Genomic DNA, 25,329 nt, shown 5'->3' on the forward strand with positions numbered 1-25,329 from the left:
GGACCCTGGGTTCATGACCCGTGCCGAAGGCAGACGCTTAATGACTGAGCCACCCAGGTGCCCTACTACATTTGTATCTTTAGGGTAAATACCCAGTAGTGCAATTGGTGGGTCATAGGGTAGCTCTATTTTCAACTTTTTGAGGAATCTCCACCCTGTTTTCCAGAGTGGTTGCACCAGCTTGCATTCCCACCAACAGTGTAGGACGGTTCCTCCTTCTCCGCATCCTCGCCAGCGTCTGTCATTTCCTGACTTGTTAATTTTAGCCATTCTGACTGGTGTGAGGTGGTATCTCATTGTGGTTCATCTCAGAAATTTTAAACTCTAACATCGTACTTTGACTCAAATCTTTTATCCTTCTAGCTTTCTTACTCACACCCATGCATCAATCTGTTTTGGAATCTTAAGACCTTAACTCACTCAATCCCTTTATTTTCTCCTCGTCTATCAAATTTCTCATTCTTGACTCTCTGAATACTCTTTTATAAGCCTCTCTGACTCATTCATATTCTTGTTCTTCTATGATACCTCACTGTAAAACAAATACTCTGGCTCAAAGCTAACCTTTGGATTGTGCCTATCCCTGAGCAGTCAAGCAATGTTTGAGCACAATCACACACTGATGAACATTAGCACAAACACAAAGCATTTCATTTTTTTTGATCTGTCCTATTTTCCTCAGTGACTTTTCCAAACTTATGCCTGACTTAAACTATTGTTCAACCACTTTCCTGTCCCACTCAGGGCCCACTTCCCAAACAGCCAGCTCTGCCTCCTAAGTTTACCAGACAGCATCTCTTTTTACTTTCTATTTCTACACCTGAAATATCTGTACTTATTCTCACCTAGCTTCCTCCCAAGTTAAGAGATATCCTTGTTATAACTCTTAGATGAAATTGCTTAATCTTTTCCTATCACCTGTATCGGAAACATCTCCTATATCCCCTCAGTCTATGTAAACACATTATATCTTAAATATAAGACCCTCCATTTATCCTGAATTCCCTTCCAGGAATTAAAGTTGACCCTTGAACACAGGGGTTGGGGCAATGATCTCCAGGTAGTCAAAAATCCACATATAACTTCTGGTTCCCCCCAAAACTGAACTACTGTATTTTATGTGATAGAAAAGTAAGATACAAGTAAACACATGATGAAAAACAAAGCAATGGTAGAGAAAACTTGCAGAGAAGGCTGGAACTAGTTCATTGAAGTCTTGAACCAGGAGGTGCAAGAAACAGGCTCTGGGGAAGGATTCTTGGTGAAGTAACTAAGGGCCACATAATAACATGCCACCCCACAACCCCCTGACCAAGGGGGTACAGGAGGACACCAAGGGCAAGATAGCACCAGACAGAAGCCTGGGCCCTAGGGTGGGGCACTGTCCAAGGTGCTGAATATTTTCTGAAGAGGGTAGCTAATATTGTAGGGAAACTGGCAGCTTACCCCTTGACAGCATTTTCCATGAGTAGAAACTGCATTAGAACCACATAAAGTGGATCAGGTGGAACAAGTAACCTAGAGAGAAGGGTAAAGGTACTTTGGCATCCCCTGGTTATCCCCCTTCCCTGGACTCCACATAGAAGGACATTTTCCACATTCTCAGGAAAAGAGCAAGAAACGGGTATTACTCTAGGATCTATCCTGGCTAAGTGCAGGTGGGGAGGGGGAGATGTGGTGGTTCCTGTTCTACTGCTATACTATATTTATTTATATTTATATTTATATTTATTTAAAAAAAAAGACTTAAAATTAAACCTGTGCAGTTCAAACCTATGTTGTTCAAGGGTCAATTGTATTCAGTATGTTCCTGTTATGATCTAAATCTTTGTGTCCCACCAAAATTCATATGTTGAAATTCTAACCCCCAAAGAGAATGGTATTAGTTGATGGGACCTTTGGGAGTTTATTAGGTTCTGATGGTGGTACCCTCAATGAATGGGATTACTGCCTTATAAAAAAGACTTCAGAGAAACCCCTAGTCCTTTCCACCATGTGAATATAAAATGAAAAGTCTAGGACCTGGAAAACTTGCTGGCACCCTGAACTTGGGACTGACAGCCTCTCCAATGAGCAATAATTTCTGTTTATATGCTACTGGGCTTGTGGTATTTTGTTATAGTAGTCCATAAGGACTAAGACAGTTCCTTACTTTACCCACACAAATTTTTGAAATAGGAGACTATATAGGTTCTCTACTTTTTTATCCCTCCCCATATAGGCCTGAATCTGCAGTTTGCTTCATGACATATTTGTTATTATTAGATATAAGTTTGCCTATATAAAATCATGTAAGCCCAAAAATATAAATGTGGGGCAAAAAAGAGTGGCTGTTTCTATAAAACAAAGTTGCACTTTTGGAAACACTAGATTTAAATGAGTTATTTTCATTTTTTTTTAATTTTTAAAATTTTTTAATTTTTTTTTTTAAAGATTTTATTTATTTATTTGAGAGAGAGACAGTGAGAGAGAGCATGAGCGAGGAGAAGGTCAGAGAGAGAAGCAGACTCCCCGCGGAGCTGGGAGCCCAATGCAGGACTCGATCCCGGGACTCCAGGATCATGACCTGAGCCGAAGGCAGTCGTCCAACCAACTGAGCCACCCAGGCGTCCCAAAATTTTTTAATTTTTTAAAAAAATGAGTTATTTTTAAAAGCAGTTTTCAAATTAGGTACTAGAAAAGACTGTACAAGATAGAGGGGAATGAAACCTAAAACAATGAGAAAAAGTTCTCAAAGGGGGTGGCCATTGTCATTTTGAGGCAGACAATTCTTCACTGTCCAATATTGCCCTACACATTACAGGATGTTTATAATCCCTATACCCTACACACTAAATGTCCTACTGTTGCCTTCAACTCCATATGGACAACTTAAAAAAAAAAAAAAAAAAGGCCACAGATTTCCAGGGGGGGCTGTAGGGGGAGGCAGTATTACTGCTAATGAGAACTAAAGATAAAATGATTTTGCACTCAGATTTACTATATCTCACTGCTTATCTCTGAAGAAACAAACTATAAAGAAGTAGCAAATGTATTTCAGATATTTGCACTTAAAAGTCTATGAGAAACAATAATGAGCAGACCCACAGGCAAAGAAAAGATCATGAATGTCTATTAATAAATAAGCATTTCAAGTTAAATAAACTTTAAAGGTATTTCTATATGTTTTTATTTCCTGCTGCTATGATCAAATGCTCAACTACTGAGTATACTAAACTGAACTGAACTTTTAAAAGGTATCTTTTCTGAGAACTATCAAAATTATTTGAGACATTTATTCTATGGAAAAAGGCTTAGTGACCTTGTAGCTTTTAAATATTCAGAAGTTGCCACTCCAAAAAACCTCAACAACTTATCACAGAAATAAAAATTCTTATTTTGTTGAGGAAACTTCCATGAAAAAGTGACATGTTATTCAGTAACACACTCACTCTTAACTTGAAACTTAAAAACAATATAACCACTATTGAAACATATTGACAATAAAATCTTTTCAGTTAAGTATTAAAATTTTTTAAATAGTACAACCTAAACCATTAGTTTCACAACACTAGAGAGATAATACTCTTTTGTGACTGACTGATGAATATGCACATTTTTAGGCATTAAAAACATTTCAAAGAGTTTCATGCACTTTTCTATTACATCTGCCATCAATACAAAGATTTTGGACTGCAAATAAAAGGTAATTTTTAAAATGTAGTTTCTATTACAAAGACATGTAAATGGAAAAGATCGTCATCTTTATTTTTATTTTTTTAAAAGATTTTATTTATTTATTTGTCAGAGACAGAGGGAGAGAGAGCGAGCGAGCACAGGCAGACAGAGAGGCAGGCAGAGGTAGAGGGAGAAGCAGACTCCCTGCCCAGCAAGGAGCCCGATGTGGGACTCGATCCCAGAACCCTGGGATCATGACCCGAGCTGAAGGCAGCCGCTTAACCAACTGAGCCACCCAGGCGTCCCAGATCGTCATCTTTAAAAGATGTTTATAACCCAAGTTTGTTTGTTTTTTTTAAGATTTTATTTATTTATTTGACAGGCAGAGATCACAAGTAGGTAGAGAGAGAGAGAGGTGGAAGCAGGCTCCCTGCTGAGCAGAGAGCCAGATGCAGAGCTCGATCCCAGGACTCTGGGATCATGACCTGAGCCGAAGGCAGAGGCTTTAACCCACTGAGCCACCCAGGCACCCCTTTAACCCAAGTTTAACCCAGAAGGGAACTATTACTGAATTTTCCATAGGAGACAAATGAGAAGTTATTTAATAACTTAATCACTAAAATAATAGATTAAAATAATAAAGCAGAAGGAAATAAACAACTTAGACTGCCTATCTGCTTACCTGCCTTCTCAAAAAAAAAAAAAATCCAATTACTACAGATACTTGCATCATTGTGTAAAATAAAATAACAGTAAGGAGACTAGATCAACAAATACTCTATTTCCAAAAAATTATTTTTATTATTTTCCTACAAGTCTTTTTTTTTTTTTTTAAGGTTTTATTTACTTATTTGACAGAGATAACCAGGGAGAGAGAACAAGTAGGGGGAGTTCCAGGCAGACCAAGAGGGAAAACCAGACTTCCTGTTGAGCAAGAAGCCTGATGTGGGGCTTGATCCCAGGGACCTGGGAAACATGGCCTGAGCTGAAGGCAGATGTTTAACAGACTGAGCCACCCAGATACCCCTTAAAAAGAAGTCCAAGTAGATAAACTGGTATTTTAGATAGACTGGAAAGTCCATTCTAGATTTTGAAGTAAATAAAACAGCATATAAGGAAGAGAGAGAGCATGAGTGAGCAGGTTCTTAAGTCCTAAATCAAGAAATGGAACATGGAAATTAGCAAAAATTTAAAGAAAGGAACAAAGCAGAAATAAATACATACAAGTTTAAAACACAGAAAAGATTTCACTGCAGTCATTTCTTACATGAAAGTATAGTCTTTACGAGTTTTTATTTAAATGAAAGATATGTATGCTTATGCTCCCACTTTTGTTAACTGAGCAAAATTCCCTTGTGCCACATTTCAGCCTTTGCTTGAAAGAATGTGACTTGGTACTCTCAGCATGCTTTCATTATGAGCCCTTTTAATGAAGATTTATGTACTGAGTGCTCTCTTAGCACATGTTCTTGCATGGACATCTTTTACTTTTTACATCACGTTTATCTTTTTAAAAATAACTTTTCTGTACAGCATAGGGAATATATATAGTCGATGGTATTATAACAGCACTATATGGTGACCAATGGTAACTACCCTGTGGCAAGCACAGCCTGAAGTATAAACTTAACATTATGTTGTACATTTGAAGCTCATGTAACATTGTGCATCAAATAACTCTACTTCTATGTAAATTAATTAATAAATTAATTTTATATGGAGTATTAACCATAATCCAGGCTCATGTGCATGGTCTCCAATTTATAAAACAACAAAAGCTACTGTTCTCCCTGTTATCAAAGCTTTAGGAATTGTTACATTTAACTAAAGAAATTATATTTGTGGTACATAATTACAAATTTAAGTTATATAATTGTACATGTTAAAGTTTACTTTTCTATTCCATTTCATTGATCATAATAGAGATGAATGACTGTTTACATCAACTTTTGCCTGTGAACAGAAATTCTAGGACCAATTTCATCCTTAAAAAGACTAAATTTAATCAATAGGAAAAACCTTTAAAAAGAATTCTCACTGCTTTCCCCTTTTCACCCAGTATCTAGAAAGACAAGGAGTAAAAGATTAAGTATATGTGTACTTTTTTTTTTCTGGATATACTCTCTCCAGTCTCCTAAATCTACCCCACTTGAATGTGACATCTTTGCTAGTCACTACATATATAGCCACCCGTCACTGAGTCTACAGCAGGGAAGAAAGGAACTGTTTAGGGCTGACAGAGCAATTTCTGAATCATCTGCAAACCCGGGCTGAATAATTGGGCTACAGAACTATGCTGAAATCAGGACACTGAAATCAGGATGCCAAATCACACCACCCAAAGAGGCAATGATTCACTCTTTGAAATATTATTTTTTTTAATGTACTTACGATATCCACATTTTTTACAGCCAGCTCGGACACTGTCCTTGTTGCAACCTGAAATAAAGTTGGATGACATTTTAGGAGACATGTAAAAAGAAGAAATGCAAGAATTTTTTCACATGAAAAAGCTAAGAAACCTCTTTTTGTAGAATTTCTTTCTTTAAAAAAAAATCATTCCTGACCCAAATTAGTAACCCTATTCATTCAATTGTTATGGATGTTAGAAATCACTGGAAAAGCCAATTCACTCAAGTTATTTTATTTGACAGTATTTCAAGAGTAATTCCAGAATATATTTTTCTTTAACAGAAGTGCGGTGTTAGAGTCAAGAGCTTAAACATTCCAGGAATTCTAGAACACTAAGGAAGAAATTCCAGAGTGTTTCAGCTTGTCCCTCAAATGTAAATAATTAGTTATATATGTATATGTATACATATATTCACTATATATACTAGTTATTATACATATGTATATGAACATTTGAGATAACAAATGTTTTTCTGCTCTCCTTTAGAAGAAAAACCGATTTTCTAAAAGGAATTGGTGGAAATCCAGAAAAATACTTTAATTGCTAGCTATTCTAAGAAACATCTGAATTCAGCAATCAGATTCTGACAAGAGAAAACAAACTGCTAGTCACATATCCAGTCTAAGCGATGTTCAGAAATATTTACAGTGTCTCTGTAAAATTAGTGCTACACGCAAGCAATGTTGGAAGATAGTAACAGATGAAATAAATTGAAATTGATTTTGTAATAAAATATACATAAAATTTATCCCCTTAACCACTTTTAAGTGTGGAATTCAGTAGCACTGAGAACATTTACAAAGTTGTACAGCCATCTCCACTATTTCCAAAATCTTTCATTATCTCAAACAATAACTAAACCTATTAAACAATAACTGCCCATTCCCCCCTACCCTGAGCCCATGGTAATCTCTATCCTACTTTCTGCCTCTATAAATTTACCTATTCTAAGAATCTCATATAAGTGGAATCATACAATATTTATCCTTTTGTGTCTGACTTTTTTTACTTAGCATAATGTTTTCAAGATCATCCAAACTGTAGCACATATCAGAAGATCATTCCTTTTTATGGTTGTATAATATATAGAGTTGAAACTAATTTTCACCTCCATTAAGGGCTTCTGGCAACCAGAAGGTCAGGAAAGAATTATTCCATTACCTTAATGCAAGGCATCAAACTCCTAAATCCTTCACATGGAAATATAGCCCAAATTCACTAATAAAGTACATGGGATGCAAATATAAAACAATGTTAATTTTAAAACAAAGATCACTTTTAAACTATCTCTTCACTGCTATGAAGTCAAAATATTAGTCATTTTTCTCTAATCCCAAATTTACTTTAAAATACACATTACTGAATAATCTTACTAAAAATACAGTCAGGTGTGCTATAATGCTTGTTTTAAAAACATAAAATTTGTTTCAATGCAATTGATGTAAGAGAAAACGACTTGAACATAATGTGACTTTTGTCCATGAAAAACCTAGATGAATGCAAAGTGGTACCCAGTTGCTCTGAGGCTCCTAGGAATATACAAAACACATGTAAAGACTTACCCCAGAATATTTCTAGTGACCTCAGATCAGCTTGTGTGCTATGAGCAGTGCCCACCCACAGAAGCTGTTATAATGCTGATCTGATTTCACATCATCCTCTTCCTACCATTATTTCAGAACAATTCACAAATTGCAATTCTTACGAAGTCTGCTTCCACAGCAAATTTCAGGTCTTTTACAAGGTATAGTACCCTATTTACTGTATTATTTATGTGCCTTTTAGCCAATTAACATGTGCAAAACTGTGCTACTGTTATTAGGTTTCTATCATTTTTTATGTATCACTGATGAAGTTTTTGACTATTGTGCCCCAATCTCATTTTTTCTCATAAACCTTGTGGTTTGTATTGCATAGAGTGGGAATGCATATGCCGCACTGTAGCAGAATTGTGGCATAACACTGGATTAATAATAAAATCTGAGGCTCTTTCATTACGAAATAATTGCCTATTGGAAAAAAAGCTCAGAGAATCCAGGTCAATGTTAAGTCTGTTTCCATAGAAACCATAGACGCTGAATGAGACAGAACAAAACTGTTCTAAAAACACCATTACCATTCCTATGATAAACTAAAAATGTTGTAATGGACAGATCTGAAATTATCTCATCTCAGCACTTATGAGAAATTAAGTTATTTATGATGAACTCTATCTCGTACTTTTAGAATGAACGAACTATCAAACTTTTTCAGAGTAGGTCATCTTTAACAAAGTTGTAACTTTTACATAAAAGGGCAACACAACAAGAACTCTAAATAAATAACTCCATATCAACTATGTCCTCCCCAGCTTTTGGTTAAGTTAAAATTTCAAGCTTCATTCGTCCTAATTTTCATGACTGCTGGGCCAAATGAATGCTTCTACCTGGGACGTTCAATCTGACACCTCTGATACAATAAATCAGAGAAAAGTGACTCTATGAAGTGGGGACATTTCACTCATTCTCCTGTCAAGGTGTAGTTTCTAGTGGCAGTGATGCCACAGAGAGCACTCCTAACCAGGGCTGGGGCTGTCCACCATCTTGGCTATAGGTGCCCTTGGTTTCAACTGTTTTCCAAGCCTTGCTATCTAGTCTTTGCTTACATTCTGTGAGCTACCTGAGATATTTCATTTTCTTCTTCAATTAACTAGTCAGTTTCTGTTGTTTGGAACAAGAACTCTGCTGACACAACTGTACTCAACATCCATGTCAAACTGAATAGGAAGGCCATATTGAGAGGCCCTTATTACTTCAATTAGAAGTTAGCCATTTCTCCACCAGAGGTTCTCATGCTGTTCTTCGTTCCATTCCTTTTAAAGTTTGCTAACACTGTTCAAAGTAATAGAGCCTGTCTCCCTCCAAATGTTCCTTTGTAAACACGACCTATAATCCAAAAACCATTTCTATAAAAACTTATAAAATTGCCTACATAAAAAAATGGCAGAGACCAGCTAAAACAAACTCAAAAGACACATGAAAATGTAGGAACAAATATTTGCAACTCACAGCACCAATAAAGGGCAATTATGCCTACTGTATAAAACTCAGAAAATCATTATGAAAAAAACCAACAACCAACACAAAGAAAAAAAATCAGCAAAAGAGCTAAACAGAAAGCTCACAGAAACAAGTTTGAAACATGGAGATGCTCATCCTTACTCATAATAAATTAAATGTACATTAAAATCTATACCGAGATTACATTTTTCCCTATCATAATAGCAAAGAAAGGGTTGAAGAGAGTATGGGGCAGAAACACTCCCATACAGTACTGAATAGTAGCATAAATCAATACCACCCCCATGGAAAGCAAGCTGACAAAATCTATCAGAACTATAATGTACATACTATTTTGACCTAGCACTTCTCCGTTTGGGAATGAATATTCACAATTTGCTTGCACAAATTCATACTTATATTGACTTACATACAAAGTTATTCACTAGAGCATCATTTATAATAGTTGAAGAGTGGAAATAATTTAGACATAAATAAATTATGGTTAGTCAATGATATCTGATGATCTCTAAGATATAAAGGAAAAAAGCAAGGTATAGAACAATGCTTATGGTATGTTGCCATTTGTATGAAAGAAGATTAGATATAGGTAAAATACAGATTATATGTAGATTTTACTTATATATAGATGGAGATATACAAAAAAGATCTCTAAGAATATAAATTAGTTACCTGGAAAAAAGAAGTGCCTCCAGGGGTAGAAAGGGTGAGAGATATGTCACTATACACCTTTTGCTACCTTTAAAATCTGCAGCATGTGGATGAATTATCTTCTCAAAAACCAAACTAAAAACCTCCCTCAAAAACCCCAACATAAGAGTTGCTGTTGTGCAAGATTCTCTAACAACTAACTGCACTTGTAAATTCTTCAGAGAAGGCACATTACAGATTTATAACAAAATTTTATTAACTGATGGTTTTAGGAATAAACTGCAGAGGTCTTTATCTCTTTACTTATTAAATATCAGCAAGGGCTTACTCTGGATTTAGAACTCTTAATGTTAAACAACTTGAGTGGAAGGGCTCAGGTAAATGGCTGTCTTTTACCTCCCAGAAACTTAAAGGAGTAGAGAGAGCTTGTTTTTCCAGCTTCCAGAACATGCCATTCGATTCTATATACAGCTCTCTGGTTAGCATGGTGTAGCCTTGCTAGATGTCCTCAAGAAATGCTTGTTCATTTGAGGTTAGAAACTTAATACTTAGCACTTGGGAATCAGTAATGCATGCAGCTTCCAGTTGCTAGCTGTGAAACTTGTGTCTGCAGTGTCACTGGCCCATCTGAGGAAGATAGGCACTGGAAGAACAGTTACAAAAGAAGGACAATTAAAAAAGAAAAGGGGGTGCCTGGGTGGCTCAGTTGGTTAAGTGACTGCCTTCGGCTCAGGTCATGATTCTGGAGTCCCAGGATCGAGTCCTGAATCAGGGTCCCTGCTCAGCAGGGAGTCTGCTTCTCCCTCTGACACTCTCCCCTTCATGCTCTCTCTCTAAGTAAATAAATAAAATCTAAAATAATAAAACTAATAATAATAAAATAAAAAAATTAAAAAGGACAATTGAAATAAAACTGTTATTTAGGCAAGGGAAGGGGGAAATGACAAACAACGCCTTCCTATGGTGATGGAAATATTTAAAATCTTGATCTGGGAGATAGAGAAATATGAAATTCACAGATAGGAGCCAAGAACTAACTTCTTGGGACGCCTGGGTGGCTCAGTTGGTTGGGCTGCTGCCTTCGGCTCAGGTCATGATCCCGGTGTCCTGGGATTGAGTCCCGCATCGGGCTCCTGGCTCAGCGGGAGCCTGCTTCTCCATCTGCCTCTGCCTGCCACTCTGTCTACCTGTGCTCACTCTGACAAATAAATAAATAAAATCTTTAAAAAAAAAAAAAAAAAGAACTAACTTCTTACCACCCGCCACCCACCCCACCCCAGGAATGACAGGATCAGATATATAGTTAAGAAAATTACTTCAGCAGCCATGTGCAGCACAGACTAGAGAAAAGAAATTATGTACAGTTTAGGAATGAAAAGCAATTGGATACATTGTAATTTAGAGTACTTCTATTACAAAGAAGTTACAGTGATGTGTTTTAAAAATTGACTCACTTTCATATGCCAGATGTAATGTTATTTTGGCTACAGAAAATTCCCTATCTTGGCTATATAGATTTTACTGAATGAGAGAAAGTTTTTGTGCCAGCCACATGGGTAACATTCACTGACACTGGTGTTAGGTAGACTCTTCATGGGGAACGGTGAATCATTAACATGAATCTCAGAACTAATTTTAACAACTTGAATGGGCAAAGTAGTTTCTAAAAGAAAGTCAACTTCACTGAAATCTGTATTTAAAGCTCATTTTTATTATTTTTTAAAAGATCTTTATATCTTTATTTTGAGAGAGAGGGAGGGAGAGAGTGAGCACGAACAGGGAAGCAGACTTCCCGCTGAGCAAGGAGCCCTATGTGGGGCTCCATCCCAGGACCCTAACCCATCATGACCTGCGCAGAAGTCAGATACTTAACCAACTGAGCCACCCAGGTGCCCTTAAATGTCATTTTTAAAATAACAAGTAAAAGTCTACGATTTCCCTAAGAAAGTACACATTTCATTGTGTTGCCTACATAATGGTGTATGTTTACACATAATGCTGTGGAAAAACAGCTGAAGTAGGTGAGCATAAAACAAAAGAGGCTGATTTTCACTTGTGGAAAGCATCCTTGTCACTTTTAGTCTTATCATAATAATCACTAGCAAGACAACCCAAGAAACGCCATGCTGAATCCATATGAGCATTATACCTAAAAATAAAAGAGCATAACATAATACTTGGCCTTCTCAATAATTATTTCAAAAGGTTTCTCGTGGAGCCCTATTTTTCTTTAGTCTACTACCTGGATCGATCACGCAGGAAATTATCTCAACATTTTCTGTAACTCTATTTCCTAATGGTACTTGCATTGTACTCTTACAGTGCTGTCATAATTATTATCTCCATTTTTGCTGGGTTTAAACAGTCTATCCATGTCTTGCCATCTAGCTTAATGGCACAATTTAAGATTATTACACTTTGGACCATTATTTTGAATTGGAAGAAGGTTAACATATCTATAACACTGGTCTAAGTTTAAGAAAATTCCAATAAGGATGTTTTTAAAAAAAAAAAAGTCACTTTTCTTCTTCTTTCTTAAGCACCCCGCTTTCATTGCTAGACCTGTTTGAGAACACAAGCTGTGATATTGTGTGCCCTAGAGGGTCTAGACCATGTAGGTGCTCAAAAACGCTTGCTCAAGTAATAAAACCAACCATTTAGGAATGACAGCAACTCAACTCTAGTTGTAGTGGTGCAATACAAGAATCATGGAGGGCTGATGTGAAGGCTCACGACGCCTAGGCAACCTACCACGCAGACCAGCCTTCCTCTGCTAGCTCCTTACATGTTGATAAGCTCCAGGCTGCAGCCACAGACCCTTTCTTCAGTCTCTACACACTCCAACTGAGCACAGGCAGCCATTACAATGGTCTCAACTCCTATTATACCTGTGGATGACTCAAACTGTGGTCTTTGACTCTGGCTTCTTTCCTAAGCCACAAATTTTCTCTCTTACTACCTATTAGATAGCTTCATTCATATGTCTGACTATACCTCAACACAAACCCTAAACTGAAATTCTCATCATCCCCCTAAAACCTGCTCCTTCTCAGGTTTTACCTATAGTAGAAAATGGCCCCACCCAACTGTGTAACAATGAAACCTTTGTATACCCCACTTCCTGTCTTACCCACCTACACCGAGTCAGTCACTGATTCCTAGTGAGTCTACCATCAAAAATGTATCTCCAATCCATGTGTTTCTCTCCTTTCCTGATACCACACCTGAAGCATCATCATAACTTACCAGAAATTACTCCTAATCAGTGACCTTGTCTCCAAACTAGCTCCCTTCCAATCTATTGTCCAGCCAGAATGATCTTTCCAAAATATGAATCTCTTAAAACTCTTAAATGGCTTCCTTTAGTCCTTAGGAAAATATCCAAAATATTTGTCATAGCTTACAAGGTCCTTTAAGAGGTGGGAACTACTTTGTAAGTTATACTATAACACAACAAGATGAATAAGTGCATGGGGACTAGAAGAGCCCCCATGACCTGTCACTTGCTAGCTATCCCCTAATTAGCAAGTAACTTTGTTTATCCCTCAGTATGCTCATATAAAATTGAAGTATTCATACTCATCTTACAGTACGTTACTTACAGACGTTAAATGAGATAAAATACAATGCTTGACACACTGTGTGACACATCTGACACATAGTAAACACTATTTACACATCTGATACATTAGTAACTATTAGCTGTTATTAGCTCTCTAGTTAATTTCTCACTTCTCTTCCAATTGTATTTTGAGTTCCATTTATAGGGAGTATCTTTTACTTCTTTTACTTCCTCTTCTCACACATTTCCTCCTCCTTTATATATCCAGTCCCACTGGCTGCAACTTCCTCTCTCACCACTCCAACCCTCCTGGAATTCTTCAAGATTCATCCTAAATGCCACGTCCTCTAGGAAGTCCATTTTCCTAGCCCCTCTAGTCTTCTGTGAGGTGCCCTTACTATGCGCTCTTGAAGACTTCAAATTTTCCCTGCCATACATGTCTTTTTGGTCCTTCCTCCCCATTGCTACATTCTAAGTTCTGTGTGAATTGCAACTGTCTTGTTCACCACTGTATTCCCATTGCCTAGGAAATTACCTAGCACGTGGCAATACAGATAGTTCTGTGTATGAATGAGTGTATCCTTCCTCTTTCATAATTCCCCCTCCTCCCAAAACTGCAGTTGTTAGACAAGAGCATTATTCCTGAAACAGTGATCCGTAAAATATGGTTCAGAAAAGGCTGCCACGGTACAAACATGCTTAAATAAGACTGGGAAGGGTAGGTTAAAATGGAGTTCGGGCTTCTGAACCGTAACATTTCTGAGTCTATCCTATACTAAGGAGCATTGTGCATCTCCAAGCTGTGTGTTTGGGGCTGGAGGAATGGGGGGTGGGGAGAGATACAATTCTCGAAATAACTTCTGCAACCAGGGTTCTTCAAGAGACATCGCAGCAAACCTGGTTTAAGCAGATGCCCTCCCCGACCAGAACGTCCGAGTAAGCTGGTAGTTGTGGCTCGGCAATCTCTGAAGCACTTATTTCGTAGGGTTCACTGTTTGTAGGTCGGTACCCACTGGACACAGAACCTGAGAGCGGGAAGAAACCGCAGACGCACAAAGAGAGGCCCAGCGGGGGACAGCGACCGGTCCACTGCCGCACAGGAACTCCGTACAATAGGAAGAGAGAGAAGGAACCCAGACGTCAGTTTCGTCCCTCCGACTTCCACGACAAACAATGCCTCTGGCTGCTCGGGTCCGTCAAGTGTTGCCACCTGAATTTTATTTTCAAGCCAAACCGAAGTGAAGTGCGTGTTTCTGGGCTCCTCGCCCCCTAGGCCTACAGTTCCCGGCCTCCTCCCCCCACGACACACTTTCCCTGTAATCCAGGCGGCGCCGCGGGAGCTCGGCTGGGGTGGGGGAGATAGTTTCTGTCGTTCCTTCTTCCCTCCAGAGATCATTTGTGGAGTGTACACTTTTTCATGGAGACCAAACGAGCCTGTTCATTTTAACGCCCCCGCCTCCATCCCCATGGGCGCTACTCCCCAGCCCAGCGCACCCAACCTACCCTACCCGCTCCCTTCCTCGCCTAGACCTATGGGCCCTGGCGTCGGTCTTCACCTGGGACTGCCATGGCGCTGGTAAGAGGGGTCGCAGGAGCCGTAGGCTTTCGAGAGGACACCCGCCTTACGCCTGCAGCGAAGACAACAAATGGCGAGGGCGGCCTCTTCCTCCCACCGGCGCCGCGGTACCTCGGTGACTGTCCAGGAAGGCCTCCGGAGATAGCGGAACCAAGTCGCGTTGATTCAGTTTCCGGGGGAGGTATATTACAGAACACACATGGTCCGAACCATTGCTGCCAGCTTCGGGGGGGGGGCCGTGAGTGAGACCTGCCCATACGCGTAATGAGGCAAACAACACCAAAATTTATAGATTGCATTTAAAAATTGTAACACAAATTAAGTTAATCTGTGGGTTCTTAATTATTTTTTCTGCTTCCCTGGAGCCCATCGGAACCCCCCTTTTCAGGATTAGCGGTGCTCTGGTCCGGGGGCGACATGGCGGCGTCCGTGAGGAACTAGTTTGGGGTAAAGGTAGTGCTTGGTTTCGCTGTCTTGGCGACATTGACAAACTGGAGCTTTCCGCGACCATCCGACTGAAGGAAGCGTTCACTGATAGGTGGACAGCTTTAGAGATCGGCCCTCCGTTCTTATTCCCAATTAGAAGCCGAGTCCTGAGCACTGACCAGCATGAGCAACATCTACATCCAGGAACCTCCCACGAACGGGAAGGTGAGCGCCTCATCTAGGGAACCTGGGCTCCTCGAAGTGATACCGCACCGACTAAGGGAGCTCTGGTGTCTTAGGATTGGAAAAGATCCCAAGAAGTCATGTCCCGTACTCCTGCCTCTGAACAGGACTGCATAGAAAACCATCTGTTAACACCTCTCTGCAAACACTTTGAAAAAGTCCTCAAAGGCAGATATCTCCATCTACCAGCCTTCTGGTCCTATTTCTTGCTTCAGCCTAACTGAGGCAGGCGTTTCTAGGGTCTTAGGTACATTGTAAATTTCGACTTTTTTCCCCCCTCTCTTTTTGCTTAACTTGGAAATTACTTTCTCCATTCATCTTACAGTTACTTATGGAACGCCTGGTCGCACCAGGCACTGTACTAGTTGCTGGGGCTACAAAGATGGCTGGGTAATGTTGTTGCCCTGGAAGAGTTTATGATTTTCTCTGGAGGCAGGCAGGTAAAGAAAAATCTTGTGATATGTCTAGGCATGCTTAAGGAGAGAGGAGTCTAGTGCTATGGTAGTACTAAAAAGTGAGCAACTGGGAAGGAAGAGAAAAGCTTTGTGGATGAGGTATCTTTTGAGCTGATCTTAACTTTTTTTTTTAAAGATTTTATTTATTTATTTGACAGAAAGAGATCACAAGGAGGCAGAGAGGCAGGCGGGGGTGGGGTGGGGTGGGTAGGCTCCTTAAGCAGAGAGCCTGATGCAGGGCTTGACCAAGGACCCTGAGATCCTGACCTGAGCTGAAGGCAGAGGGTTAACCCACTGAGCCACCCAGGCACCCCTTGAGCTGGTCTTAAGACATGAGATGACTGTCGGGAAAAGTAGGGAATGGGAAATGTTCCCACATTAGAATGGGATAATGATTTTCTGATTGATTTAAATGGTCAGGGTATGTCAATTCCATCTGAAGATTTTTTTCTGCAGTATGAGGCAGAGGAGTCAGTAATGGAGTAAGTATCATCTGAATTCTTAAACTGAGAACTAGTCTATATCACATATGAAAGACAATGAACCAGCATAATGGAGAAAATAGTGTGGCTGAGAATACATAGTTGTATTAGGATAAACTAAATTTACATTAGATGGAATTCTATTGCATGATTGTATCATAGTTCATGCAATTTTTTGTTGGTTGACATTTTGTAATATAATGGAGGCAATTTGAAAACAAAAACAATAATGCTCTAATTGATATCCCCAGCAAAAATTTCACTGGGTATTTTGAGCTGAGCAATTATTTTAATTCTTTGTTGTTTGAACTTCTCCTTACTCCTTACCCCTACCTCACATTATTGTGAAAACTCAGAATACCCCTTTTCAGATTTCCAAATGTTTTTTTAAGGCTGATATCACCCACAGTTGATAAACACTGGTAGAGAATTAATACATTGCCCATCCTTCTAGACTGGGCCTTCACACTTAATATTCCTTTCTCTGGTATACTCTTTGGCCAGCTCAAATGTCTCCTTAGCAGAAGGAAATCCCATTCATGTCTTGCCTGCCTCTCAACATTCCCTGCCTCTCTCCCTTTACCTCTGAAGTTTTTTCTAACTACTTACTAGTTACTGTTTATTGTGTCTTCTTCCTTCCCTTCTCCCCATAGAATGCAAGCACTCTGATGGTAGGTATCAGCTTCTAGAATGATGCTTGACAAATGGTAGGAAGAGTGCAGATATGTACTGATTGAACGAATAAATGTATGAATTAATACCATATTTCTCTTAAAGTATTAAGCATCAATGAGTCTGAGGTTATACTGCTGCTGGTCAAGGGAAGATTTAGTTGCTTTACTCTGGAGGAAGATTTGATGTCATCATAAAGAGGAAAAGCTTTAACAGAGCTACATTACTGAACAGGAGATCTTTTATTCAGCACATGTTTATTGAGCATATAGCACATGACACCTCTATGCTAGGATTTAGGGATACAGGGAAAGAAAAACCAGCATTGTCCCTATTATCATGGAGTCAGTGAAGTAAAATATACATTCACCACATAGTCATGCAAATAAGTACATGCCAACTGTAATTAAACACTGTACTTATGGAACAGAATTGGGCTTATGGAGAATATTAAGCCTAGCCAAAGTTTTCTTTCAGAAACAACTGGGGATTTTTTCCCAGTGTAAGTCCAATTGAAGACATTGAACCTCAAAGTTCTGTATCATAGAGAGCACGTGGCAAGAATTTTGGCCTGGAAAGAATTTAAAGATTTTATTTATTTAATTGACAGACAGCGATCACAGGTAGGCAGACAGGCAGGCAGAGAGAGAGAGAGAGGGGGAAGCAGGCTCCCCGCCTAGCAGAGAACCCAATGCAGGGCACTCGGGGCTTAATCCCAGGACCTTGAGACCACAACCTGAGCTGAAGGCGGAGGCCCAACCCACTGAGCCACCCAGGTGCCTCTGGCCTGGAAAGAATTTAAAGAGATAGAAAAACAAGTTTGCTCAGTGGATGTTTAGTGCCTATGCTGTCTAATGATACATTAGGTACTAAAAGAATAAAGGATACTCATAATAAATGGGACAAAGTTCCCCCCCTTCAAAGAGCATAGTATCAACTGAGAAGTAATTGACACGGTTATATCAGTGGTAGAACCCCTAGCAATTGTCTACAAATGTACTGTGTTTTGCTGTTACTCAGGCCTATGAATATGAGGCACAGAAAGTACCATTGAGAAATGTCCTTTTACACTCAAGATGAAATTGCCACATACTATGAACACATAATTTAAATTGCATATTAATATATATTTATTAAGAAACATAAAGTATTATCTTAGGAGCTGCAGGAAAAGGAGCCACTGAAACTTCACAAAGTAGAGCTGGCCAACCAAATGTATGCAGAAAGGAGATATGTGCCTTTTTAAACAAATTCAATTTAGTTAACATACACTGTATTATTAGTTTTAGGAGTAGAATTTAGTGATTCATCAATTGCATATAACACGCAGTGCTCCTTATGTCAAGGGCCCTCCTTAATGCCCATCACCCACTTATCCCTTCCCCTGATTCACCTCCCCTCCAGCAACCTCAGTTTATTTCCTAGAGCTCAGCATCTTCTATGGTTTGCCTCCCTCTCTGTTTTCATCTTATTTTATTTTTCTTCCCTTCCCCTATGTTCATGTGTTTTGTTTCTTAAATTCCACATATGAATGAAATCAAATGGTGTTTGTCTTTTTCCAACTGACTTATTTCACTTAGCATAATACCCTCTAGTTCCAGCCATGTCATTGCAAGTGGCAAGATTTCATTCTTTTTGATGGCTGAGTATTATTCCGTTGTACAAATATGCCATATCTTTTTAATCTGTTCATCTGTCAATGGGCATCTGGGCTCTTTCCATACTTGGGCTATTGTGGACTTCGCTGCTAACCTTGGGGTGCATGTGCCATTTTGAATCACTTATGTGTGTATCCTTTGGATTAATACCTAGTACTGCAGTTGCTGGGTCATTAGGATAGCTCAATTTTTAACTTTTGAGGAACCTCCATACTGTTTTCCAGAGTAGCTATATCAGTTTGCATTCCCATCAATGGTGTGAGAGTTCCCTTTTCTCCACATCCTCACTAACATCAGCTGTTTCCTGTGTTGTTAATTTTTGCCATTCTGACCAGTGTGAGGTAGTATCTCATTGTGGTTTTGATTTGTATTTCCCTAATGCCAAGTGATGTTGAACCTTTTTTCTATGTCTGTTGGCCATTTGTATGTCTTCTTTGGGTAACTGTCTGTTCATGTCTTCTGCCCATTTCATGATTGGATTTTTTTGTTTTTTGGGTGTTTAGTTTGATAAGTTCTTTATAGATTTTGGATGCTAGCCCTTTATCTGATAAGACATTTACAAATACCTTCTCCCATTCCATAGGTTGCCTTTTAGTTTTATTGACTGTTCCCTTGCTGTGCAAAAGCTTTTTATCTTGATGAAGTCCCAATAGTTCATTTTTGCCTTTGTCTCCCTAACCTCTGCAGAAATGCCTAGCAAAAAGTTGCTGCAGCCGAGGTCGAAAAGGTTGTTACCAGTGTTGTCCTCTAGGATTTTGATGGATTCCTGTCCTTCATCCATTTTGAGTTTATTTTTGTGCAAGGGGGAGAAGGAGAAGCAGATTCCCTGCTGAACAGGGAGCCCAGGGCTCAATCCCAGGACCCTGAGATCATGACCCGAGTCAAAGCCAGATGCTTTTTACTGGGTGTAAGCATTCTTTTTACTAGGTGTAAGTTGACTGTGCCAGAGAAAATTATATAAGAATAATAATTACAATAGTAATAGCTACTATTTTTTGAGCATTTACTATTTGTCAGGTACTGTTCAAAGCAGTCTATGTAGAATAAATCATTTTGTCCTCAACAAACCTATAAGAATATTATACCTATTTTTACATAAGGAAGTTGGGTCACAGATATGTTAGATATCATGTCTAAAGTAACAAAGCTCCTTTACCCTTTGTAAGTGGAAGGGTCACTATTGTCCTTTGAGCACCCTGACTCCACACACTACAAAGGCAGGGATGACGTATATTAGCTCGTTCTTTAGAGCAGTGGTTTCTTTTTTTTTTTTTAAGATTTTTAAAAAAAATTTATTTATTTGACAGGCAGAGATCACAAGTAAGGAGAGAGGCAGGCTCTCTCTCAGTAGGTTAAAGCCTCTGCCTTCAGCTCAGGTCATGATCCCAGGGTCCTGGGATCGAGCCCTGCATCGGACTTTTTGTTCAGCAAGGAGCCTGACTCCTTCCTCTCTCTCTCTGCCTGCCTCTCAGCCTACTTGTGATCTCTGTCTGTCAAATAAATAAATAAAATCTTAAAAAAAAAACGCCACATATTGTATGATTCCATTTATATGAAATGTTCAGTAGGCAAAGCCATAGATACAGAAAGTAGATTAGTGGTTGCCAAGGGATAGGAGTAAGAGGAAATAGGGAGTGACTGCTAATGGGGACGGGGTTTCTTTTGAGGGTGATGAAATGTTCTGGAATTAAGTAGTGGTCATGGTACTAAAAACCACTTTAAAAGGGTGACTTGTTTGGTATGTGAATTATATCTCAGTAATGCTGTTATTTTTTAAAAAGTTAAATTATATCACTAGTAAAGAAGATTAAGAGTTATCTAAAATACTGTTTTTATGTAATCCTTTGAAATGTTTATATTCTGTGACTCTTAAAATACTATAGGAAAAAAAGTACATATTTGAGGACTGTGTGCTCCCAATTCCTTAACTCCTTCCCACTTCCCTTCTCATCTTTGCTAATACGGATGCATACTTTGAAAAAGTTGGAATCATTGTATTAGAATTCGAAAGGAGAGAAGACATGTGTAGGTTCCCTTTAGCAGTAACATTTTATTTTAAGTATACAATATATGTCTTTTTAGATACACTGTATTTTTGGGATTGGGGTATATACCAGTTTTCATTCAAAATCAGAAGGTGTTACCCAGTGTTCTAGATACAGTCTAGGGAGTTAGTCACTCACTTTGCATCCCAAAAATATACCTCCCAAGAATCTGAGAATCTAGTTGGGTTGATTTGTCATAATAGAGTATTTCTTTTCTTTTCTTTCTTCCTTCCTTCCTTCATTTCTTCCTTCTTTTCTTCTTTCTTTAAGATTTTATTTATTTATTTGAGAGAAAGTGAGAGAGCATGCACATGTGCACCAGCCAGGGGAGATAGAGGGAGAAGCACACTCCCTATTGAGTAGGGAGCTTGACCCAGGGCTCAATCCCAGAACCCTAAGATCATGCCCTAAGCTGAAGGCAGAAACCTAACCTACTGAGCCACCCAGGTCCCCTCCAGAATAGATCTTTTGGGCGTTGTTTCATGCCAAGCCAAGTTAGAAGTCCTTATCTTCATGAGCAGGTAGAAAAGAGGCTATCAAAGGATTCCATTGACTATAGATGGTGATTTTGAGATATACCATTTTAGTAATATACAACCTAGAATTAGATGGAGAATGTTTCATTGTAGGTGTGCCTGGGTGCTCAGTGGGTTAAGCCTCTGCCTTCAGCCCATGTCATGATTGCAGGATTCTGGGATCAAGACCAGCATCAGGCTCTCTGCTCAGCAGGGAGCCTGCTTCCCCCTCTCTCTCTGCCTGCCTCTCTGCCTACTTGTGATTTCTCTCTCTGTCAAATAAATAAATCTTTCTAAAAAAAATTTTAAAAAGAATGTTTCATTGTAAATTAGGAATTTTTTTTTTTTTTTTTTTTTTTTTTTTGAGAGAGAGAGAGAGAGAGAAGGGGGGTGGGCAGAGGGAGGGAGAATCTCAAGTAGACTCCCCACGGAGCCTGGCATGAGGCTCAATCTGATGACCTTGATGTCTTGACCTGAGCCAAAAATCAAGAGTCAGATGCTTAACAGACTGAACCATCCAGGTACTCCAGGAATGGCGTGATTTTGAATGAGAAAGTAGAATGTTTACATGTAAAAACATAATTGTAAAATTGTCTTATGGTGTCACAGTTTCATGGGTTCATTGTTCTTTAATTTCTTTCTTTCTTTTTTTTTTTTTGAGATTTTGTTTATTTATTTGACAGACAGAGATCACAAGTAGGCAGAGAGGCAGGAGAGAGAGAAGGAAGCAGGCTCCCTGCTGAGCAGGCATCCTGAATGTGGGGCTCCATCCCAGGACCTTGGGATCATGACCTGCGCTGAAGGCAGAGGCTTTAACCCACTGACCCACCCAGGCACCCCTGTTCTTTAATTTCTTAATTTGCTATGCCAATATTATTGGAAGAAAGGCTGCAAACTTTCTTAATTAAAGCAAGTTTAAATGATTGCTTTTTAAATGAGTAAGTTTTTCTGATTAAAAAGGTATATGCTATTTTTTTCTTAAGTCCTACATTATTTCTGAAAATGGTATTTGAATGATATAAATTTATAATGACTTGTATTGAATTTTTTTATTCAAGTATAATTGACATACAGTGTTATATTATTTTGAGGTGGAATGATTCAACAGTAGAATTATTCAACAATTCTATACAATATTCACTGCTCATCAAAATAAACGTACTCTCTAATCTCCTTTATCTGTCTCACCATCCCCTATTTCCACTCTGACAACCACCATTTTGTTCTCAGTATTTAAGGGTTTGAGGGCTTTTTTTGACGTTTTTGTTTGTTTTGTTTCTTAAATTCCACATATGTGTGAGAACATATGGTATTTGTATTATTGTGTCAGACTTAGCAGTATTATACCGTCTTTATCCATACTGCTGCAAATAGCCGTATTGCATTCTTTTTTATGACTAATATTCTACTACCAGATTTATATATATAATATATATATTTATGTATATACATACACACACACACACACACACACAGACATCCATGCCACTTATTTATCCATTCATCTATGGATGCACACTTGGGTTGCTTCCATGTCTTGGCTATTATAAATACTGCTGCTGTAAACATAGGGGTACAAATACCTTTTCAAATTAGTGTTTTTATTTTCTTAGGGTAAATACCCAGTAGTGGAATCACTGGATCATATGGTAATTCTGTTTTCAATTTTATTTATTTATTTATTTATTTATTTTTAAAAGATTTTATTTATTTACTTGACAGAGATCACAAGTAGGCAGAGAGGCAGGCAGAGAGAGGAAGGGAAGCAGGCTCCCTGCGGAGCAGAGAGCCCGATGTGGGGCTCGATTCCAGGACCCTGGGATCATGACCTGAGCCGAAGGCAGAGGCTTTAACCCACTGAGCCACCCAGGCGCCCCTGTTTTCAATTTTTTAAGTAATCTCTGCACTGCTTTCCACAGTGGCCACACCAGTTTACATTGCTACCAACAGTGCATGAGTGTTCCTTTTTCTCTACATCCTTGCCAACACTTATTTCTTCTTGTCTTTTTGATTCTGGCCATTCTCACAGGGGTAAGGTAACATCTCATTGTGGTTTTGACTTGCATTCCCTTGAGTATTTGCATTGCTAGCTGATTTGAGCATGATTTCCTATGTCTGTTAGCCATCTGTATGTCTTCTTTGGAACAATGTCTATTCAGGTCTTCTACCCATTTTTTTTTTCTTTCCTCTACCCATTTTTTTTTTTTTAAGATTTATTTATTTATTTATTTGTCAGAGAGAGAGAGGGAGAGAGAGCGAGCACAGGCAGACAGAATGGCAGGCAGAGGCAGAGGGAGAAGCAGGCTCCCTGACGAGCAAGGAGCCCGATGTGGGACTCGATCCCAGGACGCTGGGATCATGACCTGAGCCGAAGGCAGCTGCTTAACCAACTGAGCCACCCAGGCGTCCCTCTTCTACCCATTTTTAATTGAAAAAAAAAAATTTTTTTTTTTTTTTGGGTGTTGGGTTGTATAAGTTCTTTATGTATTTTGGTTATTAACTGAAGAGACAAGTCTACAAAAACATTGCTAAGGCAAGTGTCACATTGCTATCTGGTTTTTTTTCTGGGAGTTTTATGGTTTCAGGTCTCATATTTAAGTTTCTATTCCATCTTAAGTGTATTTTTATGTATGGTATAAGAAAAGTGGTCCAGTTTCATTTTTTTGCATATAGCTGTCCAGTTTTTCCAATACCATTTGTTGAAGACACTGTCTTTTCCCTGTTGTACTTTTTGAGTGTATTTTTATTTTTAGTATAGCAAGAAAAGCCCAGCAAAGTTTTTAACTTTAAAATTGAAAACTCATTAATGAATGCCTTAAATTGAGCAGCATTTCAACTAATTATCAAGCTAAAATGATAATTTAATGTAATGATGTCATATTCTTTCTACAGGTTTTATTGAAAACTACAGCTGGAGATATTGACATAGAGTTGTGGTCAAAAGAAGCTCCTAAAGCTTGCAGAAATTTCATTCAGCTTTGTTTGGAAGGTAATCATAACTCTTGAGTTTTATTCTGTAGGAAATTTTTTATTAATTTAAAAATAAACTGAAGTGTATCTTTCCACAACATTGAGGCCTGCTGTTAAATGGTGGTGATGAATGATAGGAGTTGATATGAGTGATATGGTGTTGAGCTACTGTGTCAGGAAATAGAGGGAGGAGATAAAGACTGTCTTTCAAATAAATCTGTGTATCTTCAGTAGAGAAATTTATCTCTCCAATAAAACTTTGATCATTTTTTATCTTTGTCTATTCCCCACTTCTTTCTTTCATCCTCCAAATAAAGGTACTCCCTGAGATTGCCTTGGGTTTACTCTTCAGTTGTTACTTCTATCCAAATAACTGTCAAATTTAGAATTCCAGCCATTTTCTCTCTTCTTTACTCTAATTTACATATCGAAGTGGACTTTACTCCCAATTTAGTAGTGGACTTTACACTTCCTCTGTCAGCTATAACTAAACCAGATTGCCCTGACTTTCACCTGCTGATTGTGATTGGCTTTTACCTGGGTCTTTCTCTCTGTAATCTTTAATCTGTTTACCCTCTTTTTTTATTCATCTAGCAGCCAAATCCTCAGACGGCTTGGTTTTCTAGCCTTCCAGCCTTGTTTTTCATTGCAATAAATAACCATATGGCTTCAGCTGACTATTACTTTTATTTCCTGAGCACTTCCTTCCCACTTCCACTTTCACACATACCCTCATACCTTGCTTCATATCCTCAGTCTCCTTTCAGAATACTTTTTCTTTCCTTCTTTACTGTTTAAGTCTACCCACTTTTTACTATCTGCCCACGGTTCCATCTTCTCAATGAAGCCTTCCATTCAACATTCAGTGATGTCATTATCAATGTTTCCAGTATGATTTTAGACCGAGTCACAAAGTGACTATTTTTCTTTCAATAAACTTTACAG

At 38.6% G+C, this 25,329-nt stretch overlaps 2 protein-coding genes across 3 annotated transcripts in view; one reads left to right on the forward strand and one right to left on the reverse strand.

The window, feature by feature from the left end:
• LOC111156911 (SREK1 interacting protein 1) overlaps positions 1 to 15,055 on the reverse strand; it is a 46,979-nt gene extending 31,924 nt beyond the window's left edge. The window contains exons 1-2 of the mRNA XM_022518041.1: positions 14,899 to 15,055; positions 6,049 to 6,096 (exon numbers count right to left, since the gene is read on the reverse strand). Coding sequence (XP_022373749.1) covers positions 6,049 to 6,096; positions 14,899 to 14,911 — 61 coding nt within the window. The 5' untranslated portion in view covers positions 14,912 to 15,055. The remainder of the gene's footprint in view (positions 1 to 6,048; positions 6,097 to 14,898) is intronic.
• Positions 14,560 to 25,329, forward strand: part of LOC111156910 (CWC27 spliceosome associated protein homolog) — a 200,224-nt gene continuing 189,454 nt past the window's right edge. The window contains exons 1-3 of one of the 2 annotated variants that reach the window (XM_022518040.1): positions 14,560 to 14,580; positions 15,502 to 15,569; positions 24,307 to 24,403. In XM_022518040.1, the coding sequence (XP_022373748.1) occupies positions 15,528 to 15,569; positions 24,307 to 24,403 (139 nt within the window). In that variant the 5' untranslated portion in view covers positions 14,560 to 14,580; positions 15,502 to 15,527. Of the gene's footprint in view, positions 14,581 to 15,321; positions 15,570 to 24,306; positions 24,404 to 25,329 lie in introns of those variants that run through there. The other variant, XM_022518039.1, reaches the window with a different exon arrangement.

Source organism: Enhydra lutris, unplaced genomic scaffold, assembly GCF_002288905.1.
Source record: "Enhydra lutris kenyoni isolate GAN:26980312 unplaced genomic scaffold, ASM228890v2 scaffoldscaffold50, whole genome shotgun sequence".
Taxonomy (NCBI): domain Eukaryota; kingdom Metazoa; phylum Chordata; class Mammalia; order Carnivora; family Mustelidae; genus Enhydra; species Enhydra lutris.